General features: G+C 38.4%; 1 protein-coding gene across 2 annotated transcripts; it reads left to right on the forward strand.

Annotated features, from left to right (window-relative positions):
* The first annotated feature begins 11,006 nt into the window (after positions 1-11,006).
* Positions 11,007-21,902, forward strand: lhx3 (LIM homeobox 3). Of its 2 annotated transcripts, none has more exons than XM_028602270.1 (6): positions 11,007-11,082; positions 16,929-17,100; positions 17,228-17,430; positions 19,198-19,349; positions 20,508-20,679; positions 21,469-21,902. In XM_028602270.1, exons 1-6 carry the CDS (start codon positions 11,007-11,009, stop codon positions 21,900-21,902), a joined length of 1,209 nt encoding a protein of 402 aa, XP_028458071.1. The 2 variants fall into 2 exon arrangements, with proteins under 2 accessions (XP_028458071.1, XP_028458072.1); XM_028602271.1 differs by having other exon boundaries at positions 11,007-11,076.
* The last annotated feature ends 5,422 nt before the right edge of the window (positions 21,903-27,324 follow it).

The following is a 27,324-nucleotide window of genomic DNA, read 5'->3' on the forward strand; positions in this document are numbered from 1 at the left end:
TATTTAACAGTAGGTATTAAGTTTGTCCCTCTGTGCAGACTGCTAAATATGTAAAGCTTGGGTTTATCATATGGTTTACACACATGTGTGAAGATTACTATCAATCAGTGCCCTCGCTGATTTAATCAGTGGGATTTACATTCTTCTAAATACATGCATTTAAACCTTTTAACTTCAATTTTTTGTTATTATTATTTTACGTTTTGCATTCCAAAGATTCAAACCATGTACCCATGTAGTCAACTTTGATTTGCTTTGTTTGCATGTTTGTACTTTATAATGTCAAAATATACAATATTATCAATCCAATCAATCAAGGCAATGCCGTCAACAATAAGATATCACTTTTAATTTGAAAATAAAAGCCAAATAAATTAAATTAAATTAATTAAAGTTTTTGGCTTATGCTTCATTCGTTTTGTGGTCAAAACAGCACCTGATGAATTACCATTACAAACATCTTTTCTCTTACAGTGTTGTTTCACGTCAGGACGATTATCCTTCAAACATTTGGTCTTTCTAATTTCTGAAAGCAGGACAAAAGGCCTATGCAGCTCATTATAATACACTACACTAAAAGCTGGCTATTTTATGTGCAGTTTGGTTCTAATGATAAAGCAATCTCTCAACAAAACTAAGTGATGACTGGGGGCTGGGGAGGAGAAAACAATCTGCATAATGGAAAAATCAGACCTAATCTACATCACAACTCAGCCTGCACAGGAGCTTGGAGAGAAGATGAAGGGAGGGAGAAAGAAGGGGAAAAGCAGTGGATGAGCCTTTAAATCTGAGAATCCAACTGGAGCTCAAGTCTCTCAGCTCGATCCTTAAACCTCTTTGAATGCCTGTTATCTTGCAGCAATACCCAAGACAATGCTTTAGCCTCCAACAACCCCCTTCTTATAGAAGCATAGCTTGGTTTGTCTCTGTTTTCCATAATGTTATGCAGGCATGTGTGATTTCCAGCAAATCCTGTAACCATCTACTGTAAACTCAACATTCCTGTGTAGATTTTCTCCTGGTGACCAAAGGGTGGCAGTGTTGTTTAGTCCTCTCTGGCATGAGTTTACTCAAGATGGACAATTGTTAAGGTGAAGATTATAAAGTACATTAACATTAGCATGCAGACAGTAAGAAAACAGTAGAAATGTAATCATGTATTCTAAAAACAAGTCTCAGATGTAAGTACATTAAAACAGTTGACTATAATGTAATTGTTAAGGGGCATAATCCACACAGTCTTTGTTCTGGGAAATTTATATTTTGATAGAGAGTATTTTATTGGAAGGATTGTAACAGAAAAAGAAGATGTTTTTCTTTCTCAACGTTGGATGATTCCCACTTTATTTGTCAAACTCAGTGCTAAAGCCTCATATTATTTGTCTTAACTAAGGAGTCAGGACAAATGCACTCTTGCAAACAGAACATGTAATGTGGATTTTGTCCTCCATGACTTGCAGTACAACGGAATTACATTTGGAAGCGATCAATTCAAAACTAGAGGCATGATTACAGCAACAAAAAACAGAATTGGCAAACATATGGCCATTTGATTGTTGATACATGAATTTTTAACCAATCTTTTAAGCAGCAAATCGTTAACACCTGAAAAATTTAAGTTGATGTGAGTTTCATGCTAAACCATTGGTGTGTAATTGGATTAAAGCTGACATATGCACCAATAAACAAGTAGATGTGTCTGATAGATTGATTGATAAATAATCTAAGAATGTTTAACATGTTTAGAAAGTTGTCACCATTCCTGTTCATTAAACTGACCACCTGATTTCTTTTAAAGGCAAGGATTACTTTTGTAATTGAAGGGACCACTACGCACATGTTTGCGACGCAACCCTGTCGCTAAATGTGCAGCAGCAACACTCTCAACCTTAACCAAGCTTTTTAAGTTGTCATTTCATGTTTTGACCAAGGGTATTATCTGCGCAAGCTCACAGGTTGCTGAAAGCAGCATATGGGGATTTATATTTAGAAAATTATTGATTTGTGTTCACAGCTTATACTCAGCCGTTCCTGCCACACTGAAAACAGGGCGTCATCTCCCATTAAGCCACTGTACCCTCAAAGAAAGTTATTATCTAATCAGAGGAAATGGAGAATAAACACACTAGAGTGGAGCTGATCCATTTTCCCTTCCAGTGGCAAAGTCAAACATTGAAAGGTGACTGCTGAAGAATAGAATATGGCTAAAGACAAGTACTGCAGGAGTCTGCATGTTACTCAGAATTGTGTAAGGAGGGCCTAAGAGAAACCATTGAAGCGAGTGTGTGTATAATTTCAGGTTAGCATCTGGGTGTGTCTATATGTCAGCTTGTCTATATTATACTGTATACCAGCTTATCCATCATCTGTCCATGCGTCTGTCTGTGTGTGTGTGTGTGTGTGTGTGTGTGTGTGTGTGTGTGTGTGTGTGTGTGTGTGTGTGTGTGTGTGTGTGTGTGTGTGTGTGTGTGTGTGTGTGTGTGTGTGTGTGTGTGTGCCAATGTGTGTGTCACTCTTGTCTGTCTGTCTGGCAGGGTGATAACGCTGAGCCCTTGTGAAGCCGCTTGCCTCTCTGTTGTGGTTCCTTGTTCTTGGCCTACTTTGGGAGAGGTGAATTTAGGGCAACTCGAGTCTATGGGTAAGGGGATTAGGTCCCCAAACACGCTCCTCTCCAGTTTGGGATTTTGCCCCGATGCCAGACACTTAAAGTCTGCCAGGGATTAAGATACAGAGAGAAGTAAGAGCGGCATGCATTGTGGTGCGCGTGGGGAGATGTTTTCAACAACAAAATATGGAAGAGGAGGGGCAGGTGGTTGTTTATAAAAGAATAAGATGTATGGTGGTGATATGATCTAAATAAATGCATCCTTGTTGACCTATTTGCTTGCGGCTCGTGCCATGATGTCGGTCATTATGTTTTCAAGGGATAAGACGAGAAGAAGCTGTTCTTTTCATTTCCTTTGTAATAGTGGATGATCTCTGCTTAATTCAGTGGTTTAATTAGGAAATAGCTTGGATCTTTGCTTAGTATTATTGGTCTCACAATTTCCTGATTAAGGAAACAAAAGCAGAGTCCCTGCATTTGACAAGAGCATCCAGTGTTAAGAAGCATCCCAAAAAGAATCATAGTCCATCTGACAGGAAGGTCAAGCGTAGCTTAGCAAAGTCGGCATGTTTGCCACTTTGTTCCACTTACTCATTTTGAATCTTCAAGTAAAATTGAACATCATCTGCATAAAATGACATTTTCGCAAGTCAAAGCTTAGCTGAAATACTGTAGTTTATATAAAGAATCTCAAGCATAACAACAACAGGTGCATTCAGGAATAAAAGAAGACTCCAACTAACAGATATTTCACACTGAGAACAAAGTGGCCCGTTCTCTGAATTATTTATTAGATAGAATGATAAGAGCATCAGGTTGAGGTATTAGCATTCATGAACCTCATATTTAGCTTTCAGGAGTCTTCTCAAGAGTCTGTCTTTTCCTTTGTCTTGACAAAGTGTGTGTGTGTGTGTGTGTGTGTATGGGGGGGGGTCCACCCTGCGTCTGGAGGCTCCTCCTGGGTAAGAGGCCGCTGCTCCACCACGCTCCTCCAAGAAAGTGGGTCATGAGTCTGAGACTGTGGGATTACCGGCCGTCAGGCAGGCGTGTGCCGGGCCGCCTCTTATCCGTAATGTTTAGACCCCCACCCACACCCCCTGCCTTCAGTGGAAAAGAAAGGCAAAAAACACATGCACTCCACCCACCAATCCCCGGTAAACAAACATCCATCTTTAGCCATAAGCCTGTTAGTCTAATATAATTCAGAAATGACTCCCAATGCATCATGTGCATCACTAATGGAGTGATTCAGGGAAAAGTACATCCATTAGTACAACAGTACAAGTCATGGAAATGCATATTCACAACAATTACAACATGGTATTACTAAAAAAAAATTAAAAACAGAAAAAGATTTGTACGATCTTCCCAATAAACAGTTTTCTAATTTACCGAATCCAAACCAGCACAGCAATAATGACATCTAATAGCGACACCATGATAAATGCTAGCTTTTGAACAGCTGACCCGGTGATAGTAATGGCAGGCTGGATGTCTGGTATGCTATGACATGGAGTATGATTAATCAGCAAATAAATTACTAATAAGAAATATATTCATTTTTCAGCAGAATGATAACATCCATCATTCAGAACTTTTGCCTTGTACAGTCGCTAATCAGTGTCCCGCTCTTGCCTTCCACCTACTGATAGCCAAAGAAAGGAATACATCAATGAGGGATTGTGGAGGCTTTGACAGGCGGATACAAAGTAAGAGTTGGAGGAAAAGAAAGATGGGGGTCAGGTATTAGTAATATGTGTAAGGGAGGGGTTTAAAATCAAGTAAAAACGAAACAAAAATAACACAAAATAATAGTTTGTTGTGTTTTAGAAATGAGGCCGTTTCATGCTGCAGAGAGGGAACTATAATTCATCTGCTGCTCTCATTGTTTTGGCCAGATTGGGGGTCTAGCTCACTTTGTGTCTATGGGGGTTCATTAGAGAGAGAGACAGAGAGAGAGAGAGAGAGAGAGAGAGAGAGAGAGAGAGAGAGAGAGAAAGAGAGAGAGAGAGAGAAAGAGAGGTGGGACGGAGATTTCAATTAGAGTTCAATTATAAGCACTCACTGCTACACGTGACCTTTTTGAAAATGCAAACGTGACATTAAATTGAGCCATGGTGTCCTTTTCAAATGAGTGAATATTTTTTGTCATACTAGCAGTTTATTTTCTTTAGGCCTTATAAGGGTGCTGACATAAATAAACAAAAATATTTACTGTATCAACAGAATTACGTTATGACTTGATACCATACGGTTAAATTACAAGACAGTAATATTACTTTTTGTCAGGAATTTACTTACTTACTTACTAACATTTTGTCTTCTGACTCTCTCTGGCACTTGGATTAAGATATTACACATACTACATGATCCCAGTACCCTCTAAAGGGTACAGGACAATATATATATTTTATAAAATTGTGCTTGGTTAAAATATTTCCTTGTCTTTCATTAAATCTATCAATAATTTTACACAGCACCGCACAGTTAATTTTACAATAAAGCTCTGAATCTAGACGTTATTATGAATTCTTTTTTATATTTTTTTTATATAAAGTAGCCTGCCTTAAATTTGTCACCTATATCCCACAGTATAGGACAATACTTACTGCTGATTGTCTTGACAACAAATAAAATTGCTTTTTGTGTTTGAATGCCAGAGCCCTGGTTTTGTCCTGTGGTCATCATCAGTGCACTAGTTACACCTGTGCTTTTCCACACTCTAAAAACTCCTGGGTAAAAAATATCCTATAATGGGTTGTTTTTGACTCCTGGGTTAAAAAGGGACCAACTAATTTCTGGGTTATTTCAACCCAGAAATTAGGATTGAAAACTGTCAGAATTGCTAATGGTCCGGACTCTGGAACATATTTCTTCTATAAAAAGATCCTGGAAGATGCAGACTGTAACATCAGAGCCATAACTAGAATTTTATAAGTAAAATGTTTCACTAATTTCAGTTATATTTTATTTATTTAGTTAAGTGTTACAATTTATTCAAAATCTTATTTCTCAAAGCCTGTTTACAAAGACTTCTTGACTTATCTAAACTGGACAAGAATTCAATTCTGAAGGGTAAATAGTAGGCAGAAATTAACCCAAATTCCCAGAGAAAATATGGAGGGCATAACTTCAGTGACCAAGCTTTTAGACAACTACTTATGTGGAAATATTAATTTGTGTTAGCTGAGCATTGTGTTATAGCCTCAAAAACAGCGGAATACAACAAGATAAAAAAAAACTTAATGAAGAAGAATAATTCAGAAATGTTGATATATTTGATTCTGTTCTGTCCACAACTGCATCATTGGCTACATGGATGCCTCTTTTTGATCAAAACCTGCCACTCTGCAACACAATAGTAAAACATAATAATAATAATAATAATAATAATAATAATAAATATCCTATCAAGCCTTTTAAAGCTGATTAGGTCTACATAACTTATTTTAAATCATCCTGTAGTAAAGCTTGTATCACTGGTAAGGTCTTCAGAAATCTTTATTTTCTTTATCAAGTATTTTTACCAAAATGTGCCACCTGCATACCAGATAGACCCCACAGCCGGCCAACATCTGTAATGACAAGCTAGGTCGAGCCTCAGCTCTGCCTGAAAGGTTTGAACTCTGACCTCCCAGGCATTATGTCTACCTCTGGGATGGCTTATCATTGCTCTAAAAAGCTGATATTTCTCACCCTGGACAAAGACGGGTAAAACACAACATAACCAGTTGGGTCCCCAGACAGTGCGTCCGAACAGAGTAACAGCATCCCCCATATAAATGGATGGACAGTTGTTGGCCTTTATTGTCTGAGCATGAAACCAGGGACACATGTTGGGTGGTAAAAGTGTCAAGGCCTGACTGAAGGGCCATTGTATTGGTTTCCAGTGGTAGCAGGCAGGCTTTGTTCCCTGTGTTGTTCATCATTAGCATATCAGTATTCAAAGGGTCTGATACTGGGCAGAGGTGGCAGCCTTTTTAGCCTAGAGTAGACCCTCATGCACAAATAATGAAACCTGCATTCAACTCTTAAGGGCCAGCTGTTGAGTTAAGCCCATAATGATAAGAAGTGTGATGAATCATAGAGCGGACTTTAAAACACAGCTTAGAGTGTTTGTCCATTTCGTCCTTTTCTCTACATTTCCAAAGGTTATTTCAAATATCTCATACAGTACACATGAAACAGTTTTTAAACCATTTTTCCAGTTCTCTTAGGTGAATAACAAAGGGCTAAACGGTGTCACCCACCCCACACCACCCCTCCAGCATACCTCCCTCCCCTTCCTTGACTCAAGCCAGCTGACCCCAAGACTGGCAGGCCGGGGAACAGTTAACCTTGTGTGTGTGTGTGTGTGTGTGTGTGTGTGTGTGTGTGTGTGTTGGAGGGGCAAAGCCACCAGAGAGTGTCGGTTACTCCGAGGGCCAAGCGGAAAAGCGGTTGGGCAGTTTAGCCAGCTGCTGGGGGAGCAAGCCACGGCTGGCCTGGTCAGTGAAACCTTGCCAGATGGAGCCATTTCAAAACAATGAGAGTTGCTTGCGATGGTTGGAAACTAGAGGCTGGTTGCTCTGGGGACGCAGCGGGTGGACCTACAGTATCTACAACCTGTGGTTGGGTTTGCAATATCTAGACATATTCTTTGGGTCAGCAACTTCTTCCTGCAGAAATATTAGTTTCCTTAAAGTGTTCCAATTCTAATAAATTTGTTGACATATCTCTCTAGCACTAATTGATTCAGAACTATCTAAAAATTCATACAACATCTAAATAATGTTAAGAAGTTTTTTCCTTCATCCCCTATTATATTGCATGTTCACTGTCAAGGCTCGTTAATTTCAGATTCAGAAGTCATTCTCCTGCCATCGTTGACATCCTATTGCTAATTATTTATTTCTCTATCTTATTTTCCCTCTCTCACACTCCTTCACACTCTCTTCCTCTTTCTCTCCAGACAGCAACAGGCTGAGGTGTCCTGGGACTACTCCGCTTAGGAGTAACCAAGCCTGGGTAATGAGGCGTGTGATTGGTCCCCTCCCTCCTGAACAAGGCCAGTCTTTGGAGGACATGATTGATCATGACAGGAGGACAATGGCAGCCTGGTGTCAGAGGGGTGGCATGGGTGCACATGGACCCCCCGCGGTAACACTCAGTCACCCAACTTAGCTGTCCAAAGGCAGTTACACACACACGGCATGTATGCACATATATGTGCACAGTTCAGGACAGCACAGCATACAGAGGCACTTGAGGACATACACAAGCATGTAAAATGGCAAGCACAAACAAAGTAATGTGCTCCAATATATGCATGTAAATACATAAAAGGCTGCACATTGACAGTCGGACTACACATTTTAAAAGATTTCTGGTCAAATCTGATGAATCACTCTTGAGAGATATAGGCAGTAGATTATAGAAGTTTATTCTCAAAATGTTTCATTCTTCTATTCAAAATTTTTGTCATTAATGTAAGGCCTTTAATGTTTTCTCTTCTAGAAAACCGCTATCTGTCCAATTTTGGTCATTTTTCAGTAAATGTTAACATTATCTATTTTGTAAATCACTGTCAAAACTAGATACAAAACAGTATTTTTATTAGTAGTTGTATCACTTTATATTTGTCTTAACACTTTATATTTGTTTACTTACACTTCCTGTATTTATATTTTTCTAATATTGCACTACATGTTTGTTATTGCACTATATGTCTGTATCTTGTCTTGTATCTTGTTATATGCCTGTTTTCCTATCTTGTTGTTTGCACCTTACTTAAGTTTAATTATCCATTCTTTTGTTTTTGCACTGGGACCAGGGAAACACAATTTTGTTCCTCTATGTTCAGTACTGCACTCTGTACAGATAAATGACAATAAATCCTCTCATATCTCTTATCTTCTTTAACTACATTATACATGGCTGCCAAAAGAAAGAATTTGGCTAAACATATTTTATAAAATGTTAAAGACAAAAATATACCATTCAATTATATATTGATAGCAATCCCCCAAGTGAATGGGGATTTTTCTTTTTATTAAAATTTAGTTTGGATCAGAAAGTAGACATTCATAGTAGACGTTCACTCTCATGTCTTATTTTTCTATTATACATGAAACACAACATATGTGAGTAAAGATTTGAACAACTATTCAATTCTCTTTTCAGGTAACAGAGGTTTCATGTGCAGTATACTGTTTGTTCTTTTCGAGTAATCCTTAAGGGCCGAGGCTTGTCATCCACTTGTGAGCCTGTTGAACCATATTCAAGGCCCAAAGTTCTAATAGGTGCAAAAAGCAAAGTCTTTATGGAGGACCCTTAATGTCTGATTGCAACTGCTTTCTCAAGTAGGACCCAGGTGTGTTAAGACTTTACCAATTTTCTGTGATGATGCTTTAGGTTCCACAGGAGACAAACAAAACAGGATAAAAGCTTTGGCTTGTTTTCAGGGTTGGCGCATCGTGATATTCATTTGAATAAATGAAAGAATACTGTACCAGAAGAAAAAAATGGCAGTCTCAGCTTAGTCTTTCACACAATTTATAATTTCTATTGCTGTTTTTTGCTCAGTTCATCCCTCAAATTATTTCTTTAACATACAGTAACTTAATGATATAAGCAATAATTGTGTTGTTACACTTTCTCAAAATAATAGAGGTAAAATGATTATGTTGTGGATTATGAATTCACCTTTATTAGTAACAGCGTCATTTGAGATCCTATTTTGAAAGGTTTCAAATGTGCATATGTGTTCCAGTGGAATAGTAAAGACTCACAGTGGATAAAAGGAAAAGCAAAGCAGTCCTGTTGTTGTGCTTGTAGTCTAAGCTCATTTGACGCTGCATTGGTTTTAGGTTACTGTGTACAGCTCCTTCCTGATTTGCAAACAGTTCTCCCTTAATCTGCATAAAGATCCACACTGACTTGTTGACCAGAGATTACTACCCATGAAAACACCCAAAATGTGCTTCTCATCCATAAAAACAAACATCCTCTAGATGTTGTTTTCTCTACATCATGTGAATGTAGTGGAATTACTGGATGGAGGGAGAGTGAGTGTAAAGTCAGTGAGGTATAATGAGAAGGAAAAAAAGATGGTTGATTTCTTTCCAAGTTTGGGAGGCTAATTGCCATGAGTGGACTAATGAACAGCATAGGTATAATTGGCTTACACCACTTGTGGGCTGGCGTGCTGGGCAAGTAAAATTGAATCAAAGCTGTAGGACTACGTCAGAAGAGTTTTGTGCGTTGTGGTGGTAATTGGCACAGTGTCAAAGGCATGAGGAATGGCACTGAGCCAAATAGCCGCCCAGCTCTGCGCAAGCGCCTGAATTGAAATCTTACAGGAAAGCATAAATTAGCGACAATTTTTTTTCTTCTTTTTTTTAGTAAGAAAGGTGTTAGCCTACTAATGGACTGCATTAATCTCCACTTATACCTATTAACCATAACCATACTATTCCGTACTTTGGGTAATATTTTTGAATCAAAAGTATTTTTTATTTAAAACAGTGTTGAAAACTACGTGTCTAAACTAATCCCAGCAGTAAACATGTGCACGTACTTTCTGTTATTCCAGTATAACATAACCGTACACCATAAGCTAACGGTATGTATGCTCCGTCCACTTGTATCACTAATGCGATGCGGTCTATTTTTAACCAAACAAAAGAGAAACGCAACGATGGAAACGCATGATACCAATGTCCCGAACAGTACCCAATTGCCCCATTATGCACTTTGAAAGACAGACACGTGCACCACAACATTGATAAGGAGAAAGAGGGGAGGACGTGTGTGTGTGTGTGTGTGTGTGTGTGTGTGTGTGTGTGTGTGTGTGTGTGTGTGTGTGTGTGTGTGTGTGTGTGTGTGTGTGTGTGTGCGTGCGTGTGTGTGTGTGTGTGTGGAGCAGCACACAAGCCTCCAGCGTGGTTAGAGAAACTCCCCTTTTCAGCACCCTGGACAGAGGCAGAGCTGACCGCCGGTTACTTGAGTACTTTAGTAAAGCCGCAGGCTGCCGGGCACACAGTCAGGTCAGCTGACGCTGCTAATGGTCAGTGGTTAAGGACCCTTTTCCACAGCCACCCGCCCCTCGTCTCCAGCGCATCTCGAGCTTATCAACACGGAATCCAAGAGCAACTTGATGAATATTCAAAGTTTCCGTCCTCGGTGGCTAACGAAAGGAGAAAGTTCGACAGGCGTCATTTTTGTGAACATTTGTCAGAAATCAAGCTGCCATCGAACAGAGCTCTCGCGAGGATAAATCTCCAGGAAAGTGCGGTTTTTAATCTATCGTCCATACTCAGTAGCTCGTTAGGCTTTTTTTTCTTCTTCTTTTTTTTTTTTTACAAAGTCACAGGCGTTTCGGCGCTGCTTTCTTCCGTTGGAAGAACGGAACATCTTAAAAATGTTGCTTGAACACCCGGGGTCAAGCTGTCAAAACACCGGAAACTTCTCCCGGTACAGTTCAGGCCAAGGTAAGAGCCCATTTTAACTGATTGCACTGTGCCTATGCTCAAGATTTGGGTTTGGGGTCAGATACAGACAGTTCTGAGGTTTAATTGATGCCCTGGGGTCAGTTGATGAGTTACAATTAGGCGTGAAATAGAGGATAATACAGCAAATGAGCACAGCAGGACTGAACGCGGCTCTTGTTTTACTGAGTGAACTCTGACAAGCGTGAAATGGACCTTGTAAACGGTCTTTATTTCTATTGTGAAAAGCAAAGGCCACGACTTTCAAATTTTGTGTTTGGTAATGTGAGGGTTAGATGCGCCGAAACAGGATACCTTGTAGACATCAAAAAGTGGAATACAGATGCAAACGGTTGCAGAAAACCTTTTGTTATTCACCGACCCATGTTGATGTATACAGACTGTTTAGAGGCGCTTCCTTTGCGCTGCGTGTGAGAGACGTTATGAATTTGTAATGAGCCTTCATTGTTGGAGAATCACACGAACAGATGTTATGCGCGTGCTGTCATTTCACACCGCCGCGTGCGGTTGTAACGGGAGCAGATATGGAGAGACCACCGGACCCACTGTGGCGACAGCAGCCTCTCTGCGGCTGTAGACAGACTGCCAGCAGGCGCAGAGCTGCTCCTTCCCGCAGTCCACCGACACAAAATGCTCAACAGGTGTCCCATTCCTGCCCTGACAGGTGGGACACCTGACGTTGCCAGTGGAGGTGATGATGTAGTAGTAGTGCTCGGATTCATCTTCATCTCATCTTCCTGATGAGAGCTAAATTATTAGTGGAATGTACAAATATTTAGTGTCACCCAAAGATAGGGAAATGCATGCTTTTTTTTAGTGCGGCCTGTTTCTATATTTTCATTTTATTTTGAATAAATATGGTGTGCGGTTGTGTGTGAAATTATGGAGAATTAAACTCTAGAAATACCATTTGATTCAGGTCACCCAAATTCATTTTAACTAAATTTACAAATTCACGAATTTACTTGATCATCTTGCGACCTTCTCTTACTTTCTTACTTACTGACCATTCCTCTGATAGTCATTTTATCGCTTTGTTGGCACATTACTGTCGGGCTCACCCCTCAAAAATGAGCGATCAATATGACATAAAAATTATTACAAAGCTGAAAAGTAAGAGGGGCACCCATGAACCCCGCACCTTTCTCCTAAACGTCTTTCATATACTTCTAAAATGCAGGCAAATAGGACATTGATTTTGGATTCATCAGCGGCACAGGGCTGTGGCACTACCCGTGATTTCCCCAGGCGCTCTTTTGTGCCAAAGATCAGTGTCAATAAAATTCATTGGGGTGTTGGCCCGATCAACATGTTATTGAACAGCCAATCTGTCCCCTAAATAAACACTTGTCTTTGAGCACTCAACGCACATGAGATGGAGATTGTGTGTGTGTGTGTGTGTGTGTGTGTGTGTGTGTGTGTGTGTGTGTGTGTGTGTGTGTGTGTGTGTGTGTGTGTGTGTGTGTGTGTGTGTGTGAGTGAGTGAGTGAGTGAGTGATAATAGCGACGAACAAAACAGTGTTTTTTTGTGTGAAAATATAGCACGTTTGTAAAAAAGAGCAATTATTTGAGAGAAAGAATTCCTATTTCACTGCTATTGTTAGTTTTTTATTTTATTTTATAGTTTATATTCTGCTGAAAAAAATAAATGTGATAATTAAAAAGGCAAGGGTCTAAACAAGACTGTATAGTGTTCCCTCAGGGCCCAATCTCTCCTTTATGCAGGGCAGTACTGGAATCTGAACTAAAAATGGATTACCATGGCAAATCCTCGCGAGAAAGGACTTGGGTTGATTCACATAATACATCAACAACCAGATTATGGTGTCCAGTTTTGTGGATTTTTTGTGGCTGTAGATCTAGTTCATTTAGTTGTTTTCAAGTGCTCATTGCATCTGTCTGCAAAGGGGTCATAAACATTTTAGGTAATAATGTTCTGTCTGAACGCATGGCTTCTTACTCAAAACACATAAGAGAATAATAAGAAAAACTGGGTAAAGCAATACTAAGCCTGCTATCAGACTTGGTTGCAGAGTATTTGGCATATACTATTCAAAAGTAGTATATGCATGCATTTACAAAACTGTATATGAACACTCTCTTTTTCTTTCCCTGTTATGCATGATCAGCTCAACCAAAATATATATACATATACACACATTATATATATATATATACATACATACATACACACACACACATACATACATACACACATACACACACATATATATAAAAAAAAAATCTTTTAAAAGGTTTACCAAACGGAAATCGAAATATAGCTACAAAATAAATTTTTTCCAACTCTGAAAAAATTTCCTATGAGAGTTCATTTCTTAAATTATTGTCACCATTACATTCAACAATAATATATATATATATATATATATATATTTTTTTTATATATATATATATATATATATATATATATATATATATATATATATATATATTATTGTTGAATGTAATGGTGACAATAATTTATATAACAATTTATTTAACAACAATATATATATATATATATATATATATATATATATATATATATATATATATATATATATATATATATATATACATGTATATATTATTGTTGAATGTAATGGTGACAATAATTTAAGAAATTAACTCTCATAGGAAATCTTTTCAGAGTTGGAAAAAAATTGATTTTCTAGCTATATTTCGATTTCCGTTTGGTAAACCTTTTAAAAGATTTTTTTTTTTTCCTATATCCTTTCCATGTTATTTGGAGAGTAATATAGGCTACACTATTGTAACGCGTATCCGAGTAACGTTACCACCACCCAACACTGAAACGCCGTAATCTATCTCCCTGTCGCCCAGGAAACGGCGCGCAGCGTAATCCCGCACAGGCTTCAACACAGTGAAGCAATAAAAGCAAACTCCACTGCACAGTCGCGCGCTCGTTGTCGCCATTGGGGCTCCTGATACACAAATTTGACAACACTTGCCTGGTCTGAGTGTGAATAGATCACAAACAAGACAGATTTGCATTCATGTGAGCGTAAATCATGAGCAATGGATGGACATGGTGAGCGCAAGTCTCTAAAAGAGGGACCCAATAACACGGAGATGCTCCTTGCTTTGCTCTCGCACAGTGAGGAGCTACGGAAAGGTAACCGGAAGCCTACATATAGTCAATGTATTCGTTCTTGCACTGTTTATATTACACATATTTGTGTGGACCTTCTTTAAATATGCCATTAAGTGTGGCTATAATTGCAGCATGTTGATAATGTTTCCACCATGTTGAATAAGTGTTTACTATCATAACTGGTATATGGATGATGGATGCTACAGCTGTGCTGTGTGTTTTCATTTAGGGCAAATTGTCCTGTCCCACGAATCAGCTTTACAGCTGGTGCGACAGAGGACGTGTGCCGTTTCCTTTGCTTCAGATCTTTTACGCATCTGGTTTTTTTTTTTATTTGGAAATTGTTTTTACGCATTTTCGAGTCTGACATAAACCTTGTGATAAAGATTCAGAAGGTTGTAAAGCACTCACACGTCAGCTCGCGTTGTTTTAAGTGTGCTTTAGAAATCAATTTGACTTGAATTGTAGTTGTTGAAGAGTACAGTTTCTACCACATGCTAAGGCGTAAACTAGGCTATACATAAAAAGTTTTGCATGAACTTTTGTTAAATGTTTGTAGCCTATGTTTATTATTCACCACAGACAGACGTCCACTCTGTAGTATTTACCATTACACGTGGAGTGATGCATCGAACCTCACCTGCTCCACAGTTAGATATCGTGAGTTTAGAATTATAAGGTTCTATCTCCGTTTAGGGTAGTTCTGAGATATTGAGCATCAAAGTTTTTACATCCCAGCTGGCAAAACTGTATCTACTATTAATAACTAACTAACAAAATATTTAAATATAACCCTTTTTTTTTTTTACAAAAATAACACCACATAGGCATTAATAAACACCTAATGGATCAGATTATGTCAAAAACTCAATTTCGACCAAAAGTGGAGATAGAACCTTATAATTCTAAGATCACGATATTGTGAATTTATGCAAGAGCTTTCCATTGGGATTTGCAAGCATCTATATTGTTAATATTTCAAGTGGGCTCAATAAGGCCAACAATTTACTTGGACACCTTATTGGTTTGCACCGTGAGACTATAGGCCGCAGCTTTCTAGTTTTACAGAGCGCATTGAATTAATGATGACCTGGATACACCTGTTCGTGACGTGGCTCCCAGCACCAAACTTGTGTAGGGCTTCGCTGGTGACGCCAGAAGAAATGGTTCATTAATGTTTCACGAATTAGAACAATAGGAATGCGATTCCTTACACAGATGGAATATGAAGTGGTTGAGCCTCTTTTAATTAGTAATAAAAGAGGCCGGATAACGTCTTGCTTGGCATTTTAGTTGTCCTTGTTTTTACTTATTTATTTATTTTAAGTCTCAGAAAGCTGCTGTCTTAATCGGTCGTCGTTGCTTCGAGGGGACATTGCTAAATAAATACCTCACTGTAAGCCTGTCTGGCTGAAACTGACCTGGCATAAAACTGCTGCTTGTTAAAGATCATTACGCGTGACAAAATAATAACCAGCCGACCACTATTCGATCAACGAGCTATTAATTCCCAAGATGATGCTGCAGCTTTCTTTTTGTCTTTTTTTTCATTTTTAAGAATCCTGCAAACTTCGGTCTGCAAAATTGGATATATGGCTTTAGATTAAATTCTATTCAGTATAATCTATTGGCAGAATAAGTTTGTAAATGTCTATTTAAATCCTGAATGTTTAAAAAGTAGTTTGGTTGTCTATTTATTGCTACAGTTTGCTGTGATATCCATACTTATTTATAATATTTCTATGACAGTTTTGATAAGTTCATCACTCTGAAATGTGAGTTATTTAATAATCTATTCATCAGTGAGATATATAAGGATAAATACACTAGTGGTTTTTAAGTCGTTTTACTTAAATGTATGAAAGAGCCTCTCTCTTTCGAGCCGATGAAACCCTTTTTTCCCACAGTAAGGACAAAGGCTGCCTCCGAAATGTAAAATAGAAACAATCTTTATTTATTATCTAGGTTAAATATTTCAGGCATGTGGTGATTAAGTGATTGAGTTTGGATAATGGCCTTTTGTTTTCCTTTCTCGACCATATGGAACTAAAGCCGAATGTAAGATATATTAGGAAATGGATTTCCTAATATAAAAGTCTGTACTGTAATGTAGCCTACTGACTAATAGGCCCATGTACGCTTCCATACACCACTGCCATTTCTTTACTTACTCTTTTTTATTGTTTATTTGTGTGTTTATACTGTGCAATGTAATTATGTGTATCTGCTATGTAGTAGTATTTGGGTGGTAGGCTACATTGATTCTGGGTTATGTACTGTAAAACAAAAAGAGTAAATATATGTCGAAGGTTGAAAAGGTTTTACATGCTATTTATGAAATACGTTAATATAATTAGCTATATACAGTATATGCTATTATTTTAAAGACTGTTTTATAAAATCATAAAAAAACGACCAAATAGGCTAGTATCTAACATATAAAATACAAACATAGAGAGAGAAAAAAAAGGATTAAAAAAGTGAATCGTTGTCTCGAGGTACACGTTATTCACGCTGCTGATCTTTGTTCCAGCTATGAGGTATAACATTCTTGTATAAGTTAACGTGTGTAGCACATTAACAGATAAATATACGTATTACGTGTGCACATATTTAGCACAATAAGCTGGTTCGGTTGTTATTCGACGCGTGTGACAATGTTTCCTCCACGCCATTTAACTTGTCTTAAACTGAAGTCATTCCATAATGTCTCCTGCAGAAATCCCAGTATGTGCAGGCTGCAGTCAACACATCGTGGACCGCTTTATCCTTAAAGTGTTGGATCGCCACTGGCACAGCAAGTGCCTGAAATGCAGCGACTGCCAGGCGCAACTGTCGGAGAAGTGCTTCAGCAGGGGCGACAGCGTCTACTGCAAAGAGGATTTCTTCAAGTGAGTAGCTTTCAAAAACGTACCTCAAGTCCATTTCAAATATATTTATTTATCTGTTACTTAAAATTATAGAATATTGTTTCGAAAGTTATTATGTATTGATGGAAACCGTCTTATTTCCCAAAAGGAGATTCGGGACCAAATGCGCAGCCTGTCAGCAGGGGATACCGCCCACACAGGTGGTGAGGAGAGCGCAGGACTTTGTCTACCACCTGCACTGTTTTGCCTGCATCGTGTGCAAGAGGCAACTGGCCACAGGTGACGAGTACTATCTGATGGAGGACAGCAGGCTGGTGTGTAAGGCCGACTACGAGACCGCCAAACAGAGAGGTGAGCTGCAAAATGACTGGCTCTACATTTCTCTTATTAGCCTGAAAATCGCGTCATCCGCAGACCTAACTCTGAATGTTATATGACGCGTGTGTCTGCAGAATTGTTTTTACAGTACCTGCTTTGAGTTGTGCGTTGACGTAACAATGAGGTCACCCATAAACTGTGACCCACCTGTGCTAATTGCGTCGTTGCCCCGCAACCCAATCGATAGCAAACTGCGTAAAGTGAAGGCCTCGAGGCTTCCACTTGCACTCTGCGCCTTGAAGGAATCAGCTTTCAATAACTCTTGTAGTAGATACAGAAGGAGAGAAGTATGTGTGTGTGTGTGTGTGTGTGTGTGTGTGTGTGTGTGTGTGTGTGTGTGTGTGTGTGTTAGAGAGAAAAAAAAACTATTATTATGTTTAATTATGCTATAGGCCTAGTTGCAAAAACTATAAAGCTATACAAAATTGAAATGAGTTAAATGAAAAAGGTATATATAATATTTAGTATTATTTTATTTTTCAGTAAATTCACTCTGTAGTTTCCTGCTTTTCTGCTTGTGTAGTAGGTAGTTGGCCGCAACTCTGAAAGAGAGAATTTTCATGTATGTCTCAAAAACAAATTAGCATTTTTATAATTTCAAGTCACGCCATTGAAAATGCATCAGAACAATAATGCTTAACAACAGTATTTTATTTACCTCAAAAGAACTCATATTCATATTTTGTTAATAATAGCCTACTTTAACAACGTGTTAACAAACAAGTTATAAAAAGTTCAATCAAGTCATATTATCAAAAACAAAGACCTACCTCCAGTATTTAGGTAATTTGCTGTCCAATGACAAGAAATAATTAACAATCATAATGGCTTTTACAACTAGATGTGATTATTGCTATACACAATTTACCAGCTGAAACGTATTGCTTTAAAATAGTTGATTTGCAGTAGTTAAATATACTTTAACATGTGTTGTCAGGAAAAAGTTAATATCATTTCAGATATCCCACCAACACTTTTTATAAGCACAGAAATATTTTCATTATATACCCTGATTATATCAACCAAGGCCACATTAACTTCCCAGCAGGCTCTGGGCAGACTGGGCATGGTCAAGTTTTATCTCCCCATCTGTTTGTTTGAATTTACTGCCCGGCACCAAGTGTTGATTTATGCAGCGAGTTAACGCTAAGTTTTCACTAAAAACACACACGTTTATTTTACTAATGAGAGGGCGCAATTACTTGGGCAGCATCCATTTGGATGATGGTTTTGTATTTTGCTGTGCTGGCCAACAGATGTGCAGACAAGATGCAATTATGCACAGGATGCCAGGTTTTGCTTTATAGACAGAGGAGAATTTATCCATGTATGGCAAATTAGAAAGTTGTATATTATACAAGCTTGTTTTATGCTATCGGTTGCTGTGAATATGTGTTTCTATCACAGGATTTCATGTAACTGACCCAAAATACATCCACATAAAGGAAGATGAAAGTTATATTTTTATTATCATAATTTCTTTTTTGCATTATAGTGTAAGAGACAGCAATTAATTGATAAACTGTACAAGTATAATAGCAGTTGGAATTATTAGACTATTTCTGTCCATTCTCTAAGTTGTCTTTTATTTTCTTGTTAATTTAATTATTGCAAAATGAAACTATTTTTCTTGAGACGTCAGACCTGAAACCTTTTTAAAAAAAAAAAAAAGAGATGGCTTTGAAGCAGAATAACTGTCAAGCATTGGCTTACATTGTGTGTTGTCTATTCATTTTTCAGAAGCAGACTCAACTGCAAAAAGGCCACGAACAACCATCACTGCTAAACAGCTGGAAACGCTGAAGAACGCTTACAATAATTCTCCCAAACCTGCCCGACATGTCCGGGAGCAGCTATCATCAGAGACGGGCCTGGATATGCGGGTTGTGCAGGTAAAGTATATTATTATCCATTAAGAGCTATTCCATTAGTGTCTTGGCTTCATTATCAAGGGACAATCGTGGCTGAACTGGCACAAGCCTACTGTCCGAATAAGTGTGTGTGTGTGTGTGTGTGTGTGTGTGGGGGGGATTTACGGCTAGATGGAGTAAAACGAAGTCCACATGAAAGTCAGCATGGTTTAAGTGCAAGCTCGTTAACAATGCTAAGAGGGCCCCTCGCATATTGTCTGCCGCTGAGGAGCCTCACGCCGGTTACTAGGTGGTGGTCATATATATTGTTTTATTTGCAAGGACAAAAGTAGAGACTGAAGCCACTAAAATGCTCCTCATTATTCAGTGAAAGGGAAGGGGTGAAGAGGGTTCACTTAGGGCGGAATACCATTAAGGTGAATGTAAAACTGCTTTTTGTGCCTGTGCCTGAAATTAATTAAATTTGTGCGTAAGATAAAGATTAATAAGAAATAGGATGCATTTCTTCATTTTGTATCAGAAATCATAGACATTTGCAAGCAATGAGGTTAAAGGCTGTTGAAGTTTATGGCTATGTTGCGTTGGTGTTTTCTAAAGCTAAAGTCTATAGATCAGATCAAGAGTGGATAAAGAAAACTTAAACTTGAATAATTTATTGCTAACCTGTCTGCTCCCGGGGTGAGGACAACTTGTAGCTCTCGTGGAGTTAATTAAATGCGTGATAAATCTGGTCTGGGGGGACGCTGGTCCCAGGATTACAGTTCAGTGTCACTGTTTCAGTCTTCCACTTGGACTCACAAAGGTGCGAAGCCGGGTCCAGACGGTCCTTGAAAATTAATTTGGTCTTTCAATGTTTTAAAGCATAATATTATATCATTGAAAGAGCATGCAGAGGACTTTGGATGTAGATGACCTTGACTTGTGTATGGAGGCATGATGACTAAAAACATTGAGGGTTATTTATATAGTTATGGTCCTCCATACTGAGAAGATTATGTAAATTAGGTGAATAAATGTAAATTGTGTCAGAAAGCATTTTGTTTAATTTTGCTGTATCAAAAGTGTATTTGTCTGTAGTTTTTCTTCTTTTTATTTTATACTCAAGCCTAATTTCTCTTGTGCTAAACAATTAAAATGTATTTCTAATAAGTCACCAAAGCCCATCTTTTTCCCCTTCAGGTTTGGTTTCAGAACAGGCGAGCTAAAGAGAAAAGGCTGAAGAAAGACGCCGGTCGGCAGAGGTGGGGGCAGTATTTCCGCAACATGAAGAGGTCACGAGGAAGCTCCAAATCGGACAAGGACAGCATCCAGGAGGAGGGCTTGGACAGTGACGCCGAGGTGTCCTTTACAGGTACAGAGTCAACCACACTAAATAAATAGAGTAGGCATTTTTCACAGGGGACATTTTGACTTGTCATAGGAAAAGCACAGGTTCGATTCAAGCATTGTATGCAAAATATCAGGACCCTTTTATATACCGGGACCCTTTTATATACATATCCATATACATGTGCTTTTTCTACGGGGACATGTTAAAATGACTGCCAGTAGTGCCTTGCTTTATTTAGGCATGTCATTGCCAGGAGTTTTACCTCCTAATGCAAAAACATATTTACTATTGTTCCAGATAATTCATTGTTAATTATCTGAAATGGTTGATAATCTCGAAGAGAAATTGAAGTGTTTTGTACTTTAAAATGTTTGCCATTTCCTTGCGTTTGTGGTTCTAGAAGCTTGGTGAAATAGTGACTTATTCATGAATAGCTGGCTAAATATTGTAGCTGGCGAGCACACTAGGGAACATGTTAGCGCTATGCAATCACAAAAGCTTGCCAAACTTATTTCTATTGTTCCTGTACTATACCGTTTACCCCATCCTTGCATTTTGTTCATGAATTTGTACATTATTTTATTTAATAAAAACCCCTAACCCAGTTATTGAGGAGGGGATAAAGCTATCCAAGCCAGTGAAGCAAGCATGTTAGCTCAGTCACTAAAGGGTCAATAACTGCAAGAAAAAAGATGGTGAAGAAATATACAAGAAATTCATGTTTTTCATTGTGGACTATTTCAGTTTTAGTAAATGCAATCCAATCAGAATAACACATTTCACATTTGCCTTCTTGTCCTTGTTGCGCAGATGAACCCCCAATGTCAGAGCTTGGCCTCACTAACGGCATCTACAGCAGCCTGAGTGAGTCCTCCCCAGCCATTGGGGGCCGCCAGGGGGGCAATAATCATAGCTCCTTCCCCCTAGAGCATGGCGTCCTCCCCTCTCAAGACCAGTTCCACGACATCCGCTCCAACAGCCCCTATGGCCTTCCTCAGTCACCGGGGTCGCTTCAGGCGCTACCCAGACACCAGCCTCTCATCTCTAGCTTGGTCTACCCCGACTCCGGCCTTTCTATCATGACCCAGGGCAGCGGGCCTGGGATCAACTCTGCCGTGAGGGTCTCCATGGGGGCCGCCAACGGCCCCAGCTCGGACCTATCGACTGGCAGCAGCGGAGGATACCCTGACTTTCCTGCCAGTCCTGCCTCCTGGTTAGATGAAGTGGACCACGGGCAGTTTTGATTGGTCAACAACTAGAAATTTGACTTTTTTTTTTCTTTGGGTTTCTGTGTCTTCTTTTGGATTTTAGGAATTGGAAAATAGTCACACAGGACAGTGATTGTGCAAAGGACTAGACTGACCTTGGATCTGGCAAACATCTGATTAACAGGTCCATTCAATATCTGGGATCAGGATGGAAGGAAGGAAGGAAGGAAGGAGAAAAAATGTCCTTCATTTACAGCACTTGGCCTAACAACTGCCCCTCAGTAGTTAAACTGTATTTAAAGCAAGACATCTGTCAAAATATTCAGTTTTCAGATACCACTATAAGCTTTCTCAAAACAATGAGACTCACTCGATTATTCGGATTTGCACCAACTTCCCCTCTTTATTCTCATCTCGTTTTCTACACTGTGTTCACGTGCAGAATTCAGCTCAACGTTCAGAGTCTTTAAATGTCTGGTTGTTGCCAAATGTCGATATATATATATATATACTGTATATATATAATGGTTATCATTGTGGAGACTTTATTTTTATACAAACCCCTTCCTGGAAACGAAAAGGAACCCAGATATGAGGACTTTGTACATTCTTAAACAGGGATATAGGCAAAATGTAGATGTTGTCTTAAATGGTACCTAGGGGTCCAATTACTTCTATGCATTTGTGTGTTCTCAGATGTATCTTGTTCGATTTGTTCTACCGAAAACAACCCCAAGGAAGAACTTGCTGTAGCACTCGGGGTTTGATGTATATGTTTGTTTATGTGGAAAATGTTTTATGTCTTATTTATTCCCTCTGGTAATGATGACAATGATGATGATTCCTGATTAAATGACAGGACTTTAATAAATTTGTCACCTAAATCAACAAAAGAGTTCCATCTTTTTTGGCTGGACTACAACATTGTGCATCATATGAGACAAAATAATGTAATGAGTGGTCTTAAAAATAATTGTGGACAGTGGTTAAAGAACTATGATACATTTCAAAGTAATATGTACAATTAGAAAATGTCTTGTCAAAGCCAAGAATCAAGAGCCAGGTAGAATCATCCTTGACATTTATCTTTAATCTTACCTGACGCATCTATCCTCCCTTGCATTTATCTTGCAAATCTATAGCATATTACAGTGCTGATAGTGAAACCAGAGCAAGTCCACAGTTTTGCCTGTGTCTGCAAATTGAGTATCTGGCTAACTACCAACACTGTATCAGGGGTTGAACAGCTCTTTAGTGGAGAAATTTGATGCAGACAGAGAGTCAACTCATCAATTCAGAGATTACTGGGTCTTGTTTGCCCAAATGCTCCTATGGGAAAGGAATCTCCAATCCATTAGCTGAGAAGGGATCAAGTGCCCCTTGTGAATTTCCTCATTTGTTTAGTTATTCAAAGTCAGGTGCAATTAAGTAGATTAAACAGTATACAGTATGTGTAGGTGTGTGTGTGTGTGTGTGTGTGTGTGTGTGTGTGTGTGTGTGTGTGTCTCTCTCTGCCACTCCGAGGGCTAAGCGGAAAAGCGGTTATGTGATATGAAAGGCTTGCATGATTGAGATAATCAAGTGATATATTATAACTTTTTTATTATTATTTGTTCCTAAAAAGTTTGTGGGACTCCATATTTCAATTTCAACTCAATCCTCCTAAATATGTAGATCAAATTTGTTTGTTTTTTGGACAACCAGAAGTGGAAAGTAACTAAGAACATTTATTCAAGTACTATACTAAAGTACTCCTTTACAGTAGCCTGCTTGTGCTTTACTTACAGTAAGTATTTCCATTGTATGCTATATAAGTTTACTGCATTTCTGGGGGAAATGTACTTTTGTTGTACTCGCTACATTTATCTGACAGCTATAGTTACAAATTACTTTGTAGATTAAGATTTTACATATGATGCATATTCCAGCAACATTAAAATGCATCATCTATTAACACGTTTCCATCATGATAATTTTGACTTTTGATACTTTATTGGGAGTATATTTGCTGATGGTACTTTTACTTCAGTAAGACGTTTGAGACAAAGCAGTCAAAGTAAATACCGTTGTGTGCTTATTGTGTTACTATATGCATGAATGTCCGTCTGCATGACTGTGCAGCTTTTTCTGCAGATGTATGTCTATGTCATGCAAGTATGACATGCATGAAGGTGATAGCCAGCTGTCCTCAAACCTTTTGTTTTGGAGTGCAACCTTCAACTTCCTCCACCATTAATGGCTGCCTTCCTCTGCATCTCAGGTTCCCAAAACAAGAAAAGGAACACCAGACAGGATATCCAGATGAATCCTTCCAGCTGAGTGGCAGGTATCATTGTTGCCTCACAAAAGCGACAGGTGTGTAACTTGAGCCAAAGAGAGTTTGGTGAAGACAGTAAGGGGGTGAGAGTGAAGTGTCAAAGGCTGTGTTAATCTCCTAGATACCTGCATTGGTCAGTTTACTAAACTGTTTGTATTTGGGATTAGACAGGCTGAGTTGTTGCAGACTCAAAGCAAACAGGAAGTACTGGGCTCAAATGTCCAAGCTGTGTTTCTGTTTAGCTCAATTAAATTTACCAGTCAATCAACAGGCCACCTACACTGAAGCTACATGCACTTGCACATCTTTGAATTTGTTGACTGCATGGCATTTCTAAAAACCACAGTGGGCAAACTCTGTCACAAAGCAGGTGTGAGATTTTGGTGACCACGGGCTGAACTCTTTAAGCAAATACCTGGGATTATCCGAACCACTCTTTCAGATTGAGTTGGAAATCCACCGTTTTCTGAGTAAAGAATTCAATTAAATTGGGTATGCAATTTGTCAGATGGGTTGTATAAGACCGGCAGAAGGTGAGAAAAGGAGTTTTGGGTGGGTTTTAGTGTCAACAAAGGGAGCTAGACAAAAATTAAGTAAATGGTGGGAAAGCTAAGTGAGAAAAAAACTCTCATTCCTGGTGATGAAGTGTAAAGCTGCCGGAGATGAGGAAGCTGAGAGATACGAAATGCAACGCTATCAGTTATCTTGTATCTAAGGCATGTACGAAGATAATTGAAAGCTAGTATATGTGCAGAGAATAAAAACTTTGGGAGAAAAAAAAGTTAACAAAAACTGTGCGTATTGGACATAATTATCGTTCTAAATTTAAAGCCATTTGAAGGCCAAATGTTTTCTTTCTTTGAAGAGCATAGTAGTTTTCAGATACTGAGCATTAACTTTTTCTTATCCCAGAATTTATAATCTAATAAGAAATAAGGGAAACACAGATACAAATATTTTAAATAAATAATGAATCTACATCTGATCTAATCTGAATGTATTAGATATCTCATCATTTTGAGTCTCATATCATCTCATACAATATAATACATAAAGAGAAATATCCCCACTAACACCACTTTTAGGTTTGCACACCATTAGTGCTCTTTCAGAAGACATTAGCCTCTGATGAAAAGATTTTGATTGGTCCTCACTGGGACAAGTTTGTGATTGGATTAACAATAAATATCTACCATGCAATTTCAGAGATAGACCTTTTTATTAAAGCGATTTAATCTCTAAATGCTTTAAGAATATAACTAAATAAATTATATAAGCATATCATTCTAAAGACCAGGCTTCAATATTTAAGGCCACAATCTATAAACTTCAAGGTGTAATTCATGAAAAATAAATTCATATCCCAATGACTGTTAAGGTTTCCTATTTCTTTGCAGCTACTGTTAAACTGTTGCTTTTGACTGTCCTTTCTGTAAAGGACTCTTAGCCTGGCAGCATGCCTTTTTGTCTCCACATGCATGCACACACACACACACACACACTCATATATACACACACACACACACACACACACACACGCCCCCCAGTCTCACACACACACACCCCCCAGCCCCATGTCAGATGGTGGTGAGTAAATCAGGTCTGACAATAACACCTCCCTTGGGTCCCACACATCACAGCTACAATTCAGACCTAATGGAGCAGCAACGGCGGGGAGGCCGTGTGGTGCGTTTTGTGTGTGTGTGTGTGTGTGTGTGTGTGTGTGTGTGTGCGTGCATTCGGCGTGCGTGCACAAATGCATGGAGGCAGCGTTACTTTTTGGGACCTAGGAGGAGAGGGCTATGGGGGAGAGAAGAGAGGAGGAGCCCAGTGGATTATCTGTGCTACAGATATCAATCAATTAAGACAATGTGTTAATTAATAAGATCCTGCAGTGGTTAGGGCTTTATGGTTGTATGGAGGCAGATATGGTAAAGAAAAAAGCTGTTGGGAAAACTAAGAGGGAAGGACGATTAGTCACACATAGAAGATGATTTGAGTTTTTGTTTTTCCAAAAAATGATCCGATAATATTTTTTTTGGTTTGCAATGGTTATTTTCCTAATAACAAAATAAAAACGATGTATAAAAGCTGCTTTAAATTGAATGTAAATGACTGGAGAGTTTAAAAAAGGAAAATACAAAACGGAGTGTCTCCATGATGGTGCACACATAGAGGCAAACAAACTGCAAACACAGGATACTTTTGTTTATGCTGTAGATTAATGGCAGCAGCCGCATTAAAGCAATCTAACTAATCAACACGGTCATTAGTGTTTACTGACAACTTTAATCAAATCTATCACGGCTCCACCTCTCCATTACCCGCCGGCCACATAATTATCTCTTCATTTCATTCTTAGACGGGAATGCAATATCTGGTAATCTGTCTGCAATGGTTGACTGAAATGCATTCAGGAACATTCATATTAGAAATGTATTGGTTAATGTATCACTCAGCGCTTCTTCTCACTGCTGGCATTTAGATGTTTGTCATTTTTTATGCAATCTTCAAAGCACTTCATACAGGCATTCACCGGGGAGTGGGTACATGAGAAGCATACTGATTTTCAGCATGTTTGCTCATCATTAACAACAGTTTCATTTGAGCTGTATGTGAACCCAGTGATATTTACCAAATGACATGGAAAGTTAACATAATTTTAACAATTATTATCCTATCTATCTTATCTTATTCATCAATAACAGTAAAAAAATATATATATATATATATATATATATATATATATATATATATATATATATTTATATTTATATTTATATTTATTTGTTTCTAATGATGAAATTGTTTACTTATTTTGACCATTTAACAAAAAACTCTCAATCTTTAATGATAGAAAACTATTTTGCATTATCAAGTTGTTTTGATAAACGACTGAAACAAATTAGATTATCCAATTTGGATTTAATTAATTTTCCATGGTTCAACTGAATAATTGAGTAATCATTTCAGCATTAATTGTTTTTTTATAGGTGATAAATCTTGCTTCTACAATTCTGTTGGTTTATCGCAATCAAATTCCCTGGTACAATATAAAAGCAATGATTTAGCCGGTTGCTGTGTGGACAACCTGTCTGTGTACAGGCGCTGGCAGAAATTCTATGAACAATTTTAAATACT

Source organism: Perca flavescens, chromosome 16 (assembly GCF_004354835.1).
Source record: "Perca flavescens isolate YP-PL-M2 chromosome 16, PFLA_1.0, whole genome shotgun sequence".
Taxonomy (NCBI): Eukaryota; Metazoa; Chordata; class Actinopteri; order Perciformes; family Percidae; genus Perca; species Perca flavescens.